Here is a 12,378-nt window from a genome sequence, read left to right on the forward strand (position 1 = left end):
AGCTAAGTTAAAGACTTAAAAAGGTAATTTAAAAAAAAATCAAAAATCCTGTATCAGCAGTAATGATATAAGGTTATGTTTTAACAAAAAAGGCGAATCTTTCACTCTATCTTTTATGAATTTGTTATAGAATACATTTTTTTTTCAGATATTAGTGCAAGTTAACTTTTTGTGTTTATTAGATTGGCCTTCATTTAAGCCATCAAAATAAGCATTTTGTGGTACATGTTTATTTGAATTTGTCTCTGAAATGCTGTTCACTCTATTGTCCACATGATGGCGTCCATATCCATGCAATTGGAATATGGTTTTCAAAGTGAACCAGTGTAGTAAAGTCAGGAAACAAGTTGCCATTGGGACAATACAATTATTCCAAGAGTAGTTTTCCAAGAAATGCATGCTCACTTCTCATGTCTGTACTGCATGATCAGCTCGGCATAAAACAAGAAGGCAACATTTTCTGCACTTTAACTAATTACTAGTAAGGACATGTCCCTTCCATGAAATCCTTTGCAACAATGGCATTTAATTATTTCCCCCTCTTTAGCCTCTTTACTATACCAATTTAACATTAACATAAGAAGTCACACAAGTAGCTAAAAGTTATAAAATGTCTGAAAAGAATATTCACACTCAGATATGAAGGGGGTGGGGGGTTGGGGGGTTCCTGAGACAGGAAGACCTGAAATAGCACACAGCTCAATGGGGTCTGAAAAAATGTTGCAGCTATTTTTGAACATCAGCGTCAGAACAGAATATATCCGATTTTGATGAATGATTTTGAGAAAAAAGGAGGAACCATAAAGTTAAACACAAATTTCAAATAAATACCTCATTTGGAATACATCACTGTCCATGCTAGTTGTTTATCCATCAATGTTGTGCATTCACTGGATTATACGGTTGAAAAAAAAATGACTGGCATTCTGAAAATGCTGTTTTTCCAGCTCACATGCCAGCAGGCATAAGAGGTTTTATTAAACTGTTAGCTCTGCAGCACTATTAAAAACATTACAATGTCACTGCTGTCTATGAACTCTTCAGCGGAACTAGAAGCTGTGAGATATATTTGATAGCATTGTTATCCAGCACTGTTTTTAATGGTGTAATCTCACGCTGATGCAGTTTCAAAATTTGTGCACATGGTGGCTCCAGTTCCCACTTCAAAGAAACTGATTAGACAAGCATTGTTCATCAACAGTTGTTTATAGAGTGGCCGAGGTATAGAGTGGGAGACTTAATAGGGTCTACAGTTGTCTGAAACTGCTGACAGTGTGTTCATTTTAACAGCTACTGCAAAGCAGCAGAAAGGATACCATAAGGCAAATATTAACCAAAAATGTCTCTATCTTTATCTCTAATTACACTGTGTTTTGTTCTTTTTTTTTGTTTTATTCTACGCCTTTTTAAATAGAGGATTTTTGTTGTTGTTGTGCATATAGGAAAAGACACACATCCCAACGGTTGCTGACTAACCTGGAGTCTCTGCAGAGTTTGAAGTTCCCATCTCTGAAGCCTGGTCTCCAAGCGCCGATGAAGGAGGAGAATCTCCGTAACCAGGGGTGCTGGGTCTGCTTGGTGAGCCAGACTCTGGATCACTGGTGGGGCCCCATTGATCATCTCTTGCAGGTCTTTCCTTGTCTCCTGGCGGTGCCTTGCCTCCATCCTTTCTATGGACCCGTTGGTGGACCATCATCTGATGCCGGCTGCGGAACATCTTGCCACACTCAAAGCACTCCTTGCCCTTGGAAGAAGAAGCTTGCGACTGGGACGGTCGTCTTCTGTCCTGTCGACTTGAGGGGCGGTACTCGGAATCGCTGAGGCTCTCTGGTGTTCTGTCTCCTGAAGATGCGTGGCTTCCCAACCCTGAGCTGCTGCGTCTCCCTGAGCTGCGTTTTTCCTGGCTTTGCAGGACAAAGCAGCTGTTCTCCTTCTCGTAAACTACTGAAGCCTCTGTGAGGGCTTCGACCTCCATGCTTCCTCCTCCATATGATGCTTTGTAACTTGGCTCCACTGGCTCCATGACCCTTCCTTTAGTAGCCAACTGCCAAGCCTGGTAGCTACAAATTGGATCTAGTTCTGGAATCCTCTGACCAAGAGTCCTTTTCTCACTGTCCTCTTCATCCAGCTTGTTCACATGAATGCATTGTAAATTAAAGTAATCAAGGAAACGTCTCTTAGCAGCTGGTGAATCTTCATCATCAGTAGACTGGCAGTGGAGTGGGGATTTTCTGCCACATTTAGGACTGTGAACCTTATCGTGGGCTCTCAGGCTCTCTTTGCTGTGAAAAAGGTTTCCACATTTGGAGCACATCTGATAAACAGATGTAACAGAGGGTGTCCCGAATTCAGGATCCTGGGCTACGTCGTTTATAGTGGTGGGAGGCTCTGCTGAATCTGCTTTGGAGCGAGACCTAGACCTGGCATTGTGGGTTTTCATATGAGACTTAAGAAACCAAGCTTCGCGGAACCTTCTTCCACATATTCGGCAACAGTGGTCTAGGATTCCGGCATGTTTTTTCATGTGCGATTTTAAAAACCATGCCTGGCTGAAAACTTGGCCACAGGTCTCACAGGGGAATGTGCCGTCGCTTGGTGGTTGGATGGTCTCGGGTTCGGCCATGACCTCTTCCTTAACAATGACCGTGTCGTCTTCTGCATCGGCTGTTATGTGGACTTTCTCAATGTGGCTTAGTAGCTGGTCTTCCCGCAGGGCCTCATACCCACATAAGCGGCAACAGTACGGCCTTTGGTTGGTCACAGACTTTTCCCTTTTCATGCTCCGGGCTGGCATTTTTCTCCGACTTTCTTCACTAGCATCCCCGTTGATCATCTTGTTACAGGCAGAGCTGCTCTTGGTCGGACTGGTGCCCCCATCCAGTCCCTCAGAAACCTTCGTCTCCTCCTCCTCTGCCCCACCTTCTTCATCTTCATTAGAGTGATGGCTGGACAGTGTGCCCAGTTTGTGGCTGCGGATGTGGACTTTGAGGTTGCCCTTTTGAGATGCCCTGTGGTCACAGTAGGGGCATTTATATGGGCGCGCACCAGTGTGGCGTCTCATATGCTGCGAGAAAGAGCTGAGGAAAGGGAAGCTGCGTCCACAGATGTTGCAGTTATAAGCCTCTGGAATTTTCTCATCCTCACCCTCCAACTCCTTTCCAGGATTGGCTTTTTTGACAGTCAGTTTTTCCTGGGTCTCCATGACATCTACACTGTCTCTAGGATTCATGGTATGTCTAGAACTACCTTGTGTACCTGGTGGTTCACAAGCTTATTAACAGTGGAAATCACCGCTATCTAGAGAGGTACATCTAGGGATATCTTTATCTCCTTGTCAGGTAAAATTACAAACACAGCCCTCAATCATGAAGTCAATAAACTTGGTACCTCACTGCTCAAGTAGAAACTCAACATATCATTTTCCTTTTTAGGTTCTGATTGTCATTGTCAGCAAAAGAGGTTTTGTCATAGATTCTGTTCATCCAAAACTCTTTTGGTACTCATTGTGTTGGCTTTGTCGACCTTTGCTCTAGTGCATTTCCACACGTCACAGGACCTGTAGAGTAATAAGGAGACAAGAGAGAAGGCAAACAGGGGAAAATGTCAGTAAATCTAGACCATCTTAGCGGAAGAGTTTACAATGCAAATCAGATATCTTTTTACACAGGTAGGTAGGCCAAAAATGTATTGTAAGGTAGTCAAGTAACGCCAGATGCAGCAAAAGTGAATTTAGATGTACCATCCTCAAATTTCTATTCAGCACCACTGGTATTCAGGTCTATGTGGTGGATCTGTGCTTCAGTGGTGCGGGGCACTGGGAGGGGGTGGTGTGGGGGGGTCTTGATGCCACAGCGGCTGAGTCGACAATTTACACAATCAGGGTGATGGCTGAGGTAGGAGTGGAGAGTGTGTGTATGTGTGTGTGTTGGGGGGTAGGAGGGGAGGGTTGTTGTGTGCACATCAGCAAGATCCGCAGCAGTGCTACCCCATTCCCTCCCCACGCTTGCTTCGCACACGCCTGCCTCAACTGACGCTATCACATGACAAGGATCTAAAGTACACAACAGGAAGTGGCTCTTCAGACAGTTTGCTTTGCTCCGTTTTTCAAACGGGAGTCTGAATAAGGTCGGAGCGCAAGTCAAACAGAAAGAGAAATAGAGATAGGCTGTTTGAAATCAGATCACCTTACTTTTCTTAATAAGAGAAAAATCTGAGCACCATTTTTCAGAGGGTCTTGCAAACCCACAACTTCCTGTTGTGCTTTGTATTTTTTTTTTCTTTTGACTAACAATCTTCAGAATAAATGCACACTTAATCCTATTTATCTGAAAATCAATAGGGTAATTGATCAAAAGGGCACTTTTTACAATTATGTCAGCAATTCCTATAAAACGCACTGGAAACATTTAAAGAAATTTCTATGGAAAGCCTCCCTTTGCACATGGACTATATGAAATGTGACTGACAACATTATTACAGGCTATTACACAGTGTCAGAGCCCATAAGCTCAGTTACTGCCAGGCTCTAATTACAAGTGGATAATTGATCATAATCACAAGAGGATAAGGTGGGGGAGGAGAACAATCATATGTCTTAAATTCTTGCTATGAAAATGACTACCCTTGCACCAGTCTCTTATCTATCTATACCGATATAGGCTGCTTGAAAATGTCTGAATGGTATTCCGGGATTGTTCCAGGTTAAGCTTGCATTCAGTGAGCAAAAAGTGCCACAGCCAAGAGTTCAGATGCATCTGACATTCTTTGGAAACAATATGTTATTAAATCTGGACCTCCTAGTAACTGAGAGAGACCTAAAAAAAGATAATAATTCCTACAAACTGACAATGGGCCCTACGGTACCTGCATAAATCACAATGTCTTACAATGGATGCAGTGTTTTACTTTTGTTCAAACTGATTTCTCAGTATTTTCAAATGGTACATTGTCAGTTTTCTACCCAAATAATTTGCTCTCAGGGTTTGTTATGCCGATACTCAGATGTTCTTCAATGTTAAAGGGGAGTTATGCGATAGCTCTGAACATTTCATATGAGGTTCTGTTTTAAAAGGCTGAAGCATTTGATATTTACCTGCAGTAAATCATTTTCTAAGGGTCTTTATATAGTTGCAATTTAGATTAGTTTGTCCCAGAGACTAAAAAAAACAAGTCAGATAGGCATCAGACTGATGCACACGCGTTCCATCCTAAAATAATTCAAATGTAAAAATGTCACAGCTGCTTATGGGGCATAAATTCCAGGGAACTTATAAAGGGAAGTCCTGTTTGCATTGAGGAGGTTTCGATAGACAGTCTAACAATAGTTTAAATGAGAAATGGAGGTAGGTGAACTACAAATCAGCTTCCTGTATAAAACACATAATAAGGACGGAACAGGTATGGGGATTTTAGTCATATAGAAAAGCTATTTTAAACTAAAAGTAAAAGGAGCACAAACCTTGCAACTTCTGCAGCGACAAAGTTTTACTAATTTTCTTTTCTATCTGGTATCAGCTATTACCAGAAATGTTCTCTCTTCATGTTTCACACGAGACCAATTTCCATGTAAATATTGCCAGCTTCTGTGTAAGTATACCTCCATGTAGCAATCCCATAAGACATCACTGGCACTGGATTTCTTTTTTTAGGATGATATTTAAAGGTAGCGACAATCCAGAAAAGATTTTGTTCCTCTGTAAAAGCTAAAGTTTCATATTTGTGAGCTCTGTCATTTACCCAATCTATAATAACCCTGCTCATTTTTTGAAAGATGCAACAACATTTTGTGAATAATCTAAAGTAACAGACTCAATTAACAAACAGACTTGTAGCCATACCCAGTTTGATAGGTATTTAGCAAATAACAAACTTATGAAAATAAAAGTACTTATGCATTCTCTTTGCAAACAAAAACGAGCTGACTTTTTACTTCTATACATAAGAAATCCTTTTTCTCTCTTTTGTGGTAAATTTAGTTAACTGCATTCTATTTATCAGGAAAGCAGACAGTTAAAGAAGGCAAAGCATTATTGTGATTGATAAACCATCATACAGAAATATAATCCAGGATGAATTAACTCCACAGGTTGCAGACAGGCTTTCCAGATTCCTTAGATGAAGGCACGTTGGACCATGGAATATCTTTAACTTGCTGGATACTTACCCTCGATAATTTGGGTTAACTACATCACTTTTCTTAAGTCATCTGAGTCTCTAGACCTAAATCCTATTGAAAATCTGTGGGCTGAAGTGAAAAGAGGAAAGTGTCGGACTGGACTAAGTACGACTAAGCAGAGACCTCTAAAAGTAGCAAAACACTAGTGCAGGACTGGAGTTCCATACCTGTGCTTTTTTTTTGTGCTGATTTTGACCACAACTTTTGAAAAATGTTTTGGTCTTCTGATCAAGAACATCAGAGTTTCTTTGACCATGTGCTGGTTATCTCAAAGAAACTAAGTTTATATGGGAATTTTGGGAGCCAAATGCCCACACAGAATCAAAGCATTCTTAAAAATGGACATCAGATGTTTTTTACGCTGTCATCCCAGACAAACTTCACAGGTGTACCTTTGTCACTGTTGTACAGATTTTTTTTTTTGTTTGGTTTTTATTTTAATTCAAAACATAGCATTTCTATTTAAAATTAGGCTTTAGAGATTTGTGTTTCTTCTTCTTCCACAGTCACAGTTCCAGTTGTTTTGAGATTTTTAGTCATTGCTCTGACTGCCTAAAACTGCTTGTACCTTTTTCTAATAATAAACATTTCCTATTTTTTAAGGGTCAATCGTGTGCCTTACTCTTAAAAGACATGGTCTCTTGTGTTTTGCATTTTGAGAAGTGCCAAACACAAACAGGCCTCTATGTCATGTAAACATTCTAACCCATTCAGTTCAATTAAGTTTATTGATATAGTGCCAATTCACAACACATATCATTTCAAGGCATGTTACAGTTAGATTGGTTAAAAGTTTCTTTTATTTAAAAATCAGCTGATTGCAACAAGTCTTTTACTTTCAAAACATGCTCCTCCTGGATTAGCCGGCAGCAATTATTTTCGCTTGCATTTTTTCATTGACTCTTCTGCAATCCCTCACACCAAACATGCATGCAGCAACAGTGGAGAGGAAAACACCCTTTCAACAGGAAGTCACCTCTGGCAGAACCAGGCTCAGTGTGAGCGGTCATCTGCAGAGGCCGACTGGGGTTCAAGGAGGCAGAAACAGACATACAGAAAGAAGCAGAAATGCAAAAGGTCAACCAGATCTGTCTAGGAAAGACACAGCCAGGCAGATGAGCTCCAACCCATTTCCAATAGAAACAAGAAGGGATTGATTACTAACTTAAAAAAGTAATACTTAAACTCTGGATTTATTTTAATTATTATTTATTTTATTGTAACATGTCCACATATTACTGTGTGAGTAGTTTTGTAATCAAACATTTCAACATTAGAAAATTCTTCTATTAAAATCTGGATTTCTCTTCATTTTCAGAATAAAATTTTGATACCACAATAAATGGTACATTTACAAACTCTCAATAGTGTCCTCAGGTGATGATTGGCACAACAGCAAAAAAAATGAAAAAGTTCCAACCAACCAATAACTCATCTACTCTGTCTCGACATCCTAATGTTAGTCATTAATACATCCTCATTTCTTCTGGTTGTGGTGCTAACATCAGTGGATAATGATCTTCTCATTAAATAGCCTTGCTGACCAGCGGTCAGACGATGCAGCAGTAAGCCTGTCCTCTACCAGACAGTCACATGTGCAAATTGAAATGTAATCAGATTATCCACTAGAGGGGAAACAATGCGGGCCCCTCAAACACTGTGGCTAAAGACAAAAAAAATAAAAATACATTGGCTTATAGAGGGGTAAACTGTCCAGGAGAGATGAGCAACATTACTAATCACCGGGAAGAAATGCTTCAATTGTTTCACAAGAAAACTGATGTAAAACCTGTATTTCGCTTACAAAAAAATAATGCCAGTCCTAATCACAAGTTGTCCACAGAGTCAGATTGAAGAAGGTGGAAGGGATGACGACGTTTAATTCCAACTCCTCAACTTGATATTTTATCCCTATGAGTGAATGCTCTCCTCATCCCAACATTTAACACCTATTTCTCTGAGTCTGCAGGAAGATAATCGCTCCTAAACACCGTGACCTGCCAAACCTCAATAGAGCACCTTACCACTAATGGACACTTGAGCAGGTCTATCATGAGTCACTGGGAATGAATGGAGCCTTACGCTCAGATGATGATGACTGCTGTGTCAAAGAAAAACAAACTGCAACCCCGACCCCGCTGCTTCCCCTCCCACCTCTGTCCGAACAAGCTCAATCTCTCCTCTTCTGCTAACTGAGCACTGAGCCATAGTGGGTGGAGGACAGGCAGGAGCAGGAAATCCGCTCACATTTTCCCATCCATACGCAGCCTTTACAATGCAGCCTCCCTATTTCTCTTAGGGGAGGACTTGTGAGGTCCACATCTGGAGTGAATCTTGAAACAAGCAGGGTTAAATTGTCCATAACGCCTAGAAGAGGACCTGTTTACAGCGTTTAGTTTGTTTTTACCTACTCAAAAAGCTTCAGGCCAGTTCATACCCACCTACCATTTTTCGCCTCCTACATCCAGTTCATAGCAACACGCTAAACCTTTCATAACCCAATGTAATTAAAACAATTCTTATTAGACTCATTTTTTGCATAGATTGTATAATAACATTCATTCTGTTTTTTGTTTTTTTGTTTTCTTAAACTTTACAGTACTGGTACGGTTCCCATGTTTAAACAGATAACTCAGTAATCAAACAGTTTCATGTTTTCTCAACCAGAAATTAGTCAGAGCCCATTGGAACCTACTCTGCTGACTCCAGTCTATTACCACAGAAATGATGACGCAAAATTTCCAGAAACACAGACACCAAACGAGGCTGCTACTGCAAGGATTTGCATGGAGCAGGTCTATAGTTAAGACATGCAGCGACCCATTCAACACATGACTTGTTCTGTTAGTCTTCAACACATCCTTCCATCAACAAGTGTTGTCCTCTCGACTGAATAGAATATAAACAGATGATTTTCTCATAGATGGGTTGTAAATATGTAATATTAATTTATTATTTATATAAAAGTGGTCGCTCTGTTGTTTCTCAAATTTTGTCTACGCCATTACCTTAATAAATCTCTGCAGTACTGAAAATGTTATCCATTATCAAGTGTTACTTTAAGAGATATATTAATACATTTTATTATGTGGCAATCCAATTTGTGAACCCATCCTCCCAAAAAATATGTAAGCATTTGTTTTTTTATAAATACAACCTTTGACTGAGACAATCTTAGACATTATGATAATTTTCTCCCCTCTTTACCCTTAATGTCCGCCGTGCTTTCTGGCACCACAATGTTAGCAGCAACTATTTCAAGTCCTCTAAGATGTGAGGTGGAACCTTAAAGAATCTGACTTATATGTCTGATACAGACTTGTCGGACCTAGACAGACTACTGTGATCTTTCCTCACTCTGCTATATTATTCTTCTATTTTACACAGAGCCAATTAATTTGTTCTTACAATAAATGCTTTGTATAACTTCCTCAAGAAAAGGTATCATGCAATAGTTTATATTTTTCCACTGCCTCTGCCAGCCAATCCTTGAACCATCCATTACAGAACAGATCATTGCATGTGTTTCCACACCTGAAGGGGAAAATTATCCGTTTTTCCCACTTAACAGCATCCCTCTGAACCCTAATCAATCAAACAAATGTTTTCGGGACATTTGAGGAAAGAAGCTCTACTAGAGGTCGTGTGAAGAAAAAGTGAAAACAGTGATAACTCAAAACAAAACAAGGCCAGGAGAGCAAAATGACATTATTTCGTTCTTGCAACTGAGAGTGAGAAATAAAAAGTCCTGCTTCTTGTGGAGAATCTAACAAGCTTAAGCTCATCTTTGACTTCCATCTGTCTATTTTTCTCTCGTCATAGTAGCATAATCCAGCCCGACGCTGTGTTTGGCTTTGACACCATCCTGGAGGGAGGCACCAGCTGCTGCCGTCAACAACTTCCATTATAGAATATAAAGTTTGGCCTTTTTTTCAGTATTTAGCCTTGTTTCTCTCTTACACATTGCTATGGACTCAGCTTTTACTGTTATTAACTGTGCCCTTTATTTCACCCGTTGAAATTAAACCCCTGCTTAGAGCTCATCTGTTTAACTTTTTTTTTCTATAGAACTAGCTTACCATTACCTTCTTTACCGCAGGAAGTATTGCCGTATCAGTCATTCCACGTTCCTTTTGTGTGTCTGTGGGTTCTCCTTTAACCCCCCAGTGACTCCACCAGGGGGTGGCCACAACCTCCCTGTGCTATGCCCTGGCCACCCCACTGGCCAGTGTAACCTTTAGTAGCATCAGTTTAGCATTTCAACCCATCATGCACTTCTAGGGACATAACATAAAAAATCACACAATAAACCAAGATATCAGTAGGTGTTTCTAATTTCAAACCCTGAAATTATGGCTTTTGGTTTCGCTGTGCCACCCCAAGAGTTTTAGTTGCCCCATCTTACCACCCCTATGAAACATTTCTGGCCGCCAAAAGATCGCTCACACTGAGCCTGTTTCTGCTGGAGGTTCTGCCTGCTTAAAGGTATGTTTTCCCCTCCACTGTCACTGTATGCATGCTCACAAAAAACACAAGCGAATGTCTACTGTGAAAGCCTCGAACATCCAGAAGTGAATCCTGCAAAGTCAATGACTAGATGCAGTCAGCTTATTTGTCTAATTTTCAATTATTTTTTAAATTATTTTTGTGAAGTTTCTTAAGGTGAGTTGTTGTACTTTGACACTATTTAAATACTCTGAAGCCGTGTTGACTCAATGGATCTCTCCACAGCTCCCTCTAGAGGACATAAATTCTGCTTACAGAATACACATTGCAATATATTGCAAGTTAATATTTCAGTAGTTTGTTTTTTTTGGGGGGGAAATATTTTGAAAAAAGCCCTCATTCAGTCAGGTCAGTTCTTCACCATGGCAGTCATCTTAGAGGCAGGGCACAAATCCCCTGCACCCAGGGGGGGTTTGGAGATTGGTTTTCACAAGGTACTGACTCACTCCCTCTGTCACCTCATCATTGGTAATGACTCTCAGTTGCACTCACATGGGACATCCTTAAGCTATGATGCGGATCTTTCTTCCTCCCACATATCGTCGGCACAGAGGATAAGGAACTTAAAAAAACAAAAATCGCAGTTAAGAGAAACTAAAAACTGAAACCCCTGTAGGAACAGCCACACAAACGCGGGCATACATGAGAAGTCAAGACACAAAACAGAGGGGGCTTTTAATTTTATCTGCATAAGTCTTTTCAAAATCCACATACAAACACTGCCTGCTTTTAACACTGTTCCATACAGGCAGCATTGAACGCTGGACGATCTGTCCACAGAGGTGCTCACACACTAACACACACATCGGTTCATGGAACATACATAGAGCACTTTACAAAAAAAAAAATCTTTGCTTTCCTCTGTACAGTTGCGCATAAAGTGGAGACATTCAGAAAGACAGAGGGGATCTATGGAGTATAAAACACACACACATACACACACCAACGCAGTGCATAGGCAGTGTATTCTCAGACCAATCAATAATCCATTATGAACAAACTGCTCTTCACCTCCCGCCCTGCTCAAAACCAGCAGACAAAGAGGTCTGCTGTATGCAGAGAGAAAAGTAAAGCGCAGCTGAAAAAAATTCAAGAAATACACACAAATACACACATCTACAAGCTAAGGAAAAAAAAACACATATGAAAAACTTTTTTTGTTGTTTTTTTTTGGCTGAGAAATGTGTCAGCCATGGAAGACGGGGAAGTACAGGGAGGCAATCTGGAAAATTTAGCTTGTTTCAAAAAAGTGTTTCTTGTGGATTCCAGCACATCCTACAGATTCAAAATGGCACCTGACATCATTCTAGACATAAACTGAGAAATCTCACCAGTTGTCAAATTGACAGCTTATCCTGCTCTGACTGAATTAAAAAAAAATTTAAATATACCATCTTTTATTACCATTGAACAAACTATCATGCAATACATGGTAACAGCAACACTCTTTAGAGTGTAAGTTAATACTGACAGAGGAAGACTCAAAGTTTTGTTAAGTACAGCATCACTAATAGGGCTTCAAATGACACTGATGTAAGATGTTATTTAAAGGAGAAGTTCGGTTTTTTACACTTTAAGCCCATTTTCTGTAGTGTCCAGGATGAAATCGAATGATCGACACCAAAAGTTTGACAATTGCTCCTGTCTCTGCTTTTTGGCTCATTTAGAATCACCCCCTGGCTGCTTTAGAATGGCTT

General features: G+C 40.3%; 1 protein-coding gene across 4 annotated transcripts in view; it reads right to left on the minus strand.

The window, feature by feature from the left end:
* znf516 (zinc finger protein 516) overlaps positions 1–12,378 on the minus strand; it is a 64,214-nt gene that overhangs the window by 17,513 nt on the left and 34,323 nt on the right. For all 4 annotated transcript variants that reach the window (XM_015377226.1, XM_015377224.1, XM_015377225.1 and 1 more), the window contains one exon: positions 1,477–3,556. In XM_015377226.1, coding sequence (XP_015232712.1) covers positions 1,477–3,229 — 1,753 coding nt within the window. In that variant the 5' untranslated portion in view covers positions 3,230–3,556. The remainder of the gene's footprint in view (positions 1–1,476; positions 3,557–12,378) is intronic.

The sequence above is a fragment of the Cyprinodon variegatus genome, unplaced genomic scaffold (genome assembly GCF_000732505.1).
Source record: "Cyprinodon variegatus isolate N-32 unplaced genomic scaffold, C_variegatus-1.0 Scaffold149, whole genome shotgun sequence".
Lineage (NCBI taxonomy): Eukaryota > Metazoa > Chordata > Actinopteri > Cyprinodontiformes > Cyprinodontidae > Cyprinodon > Cyprinodon variegatus.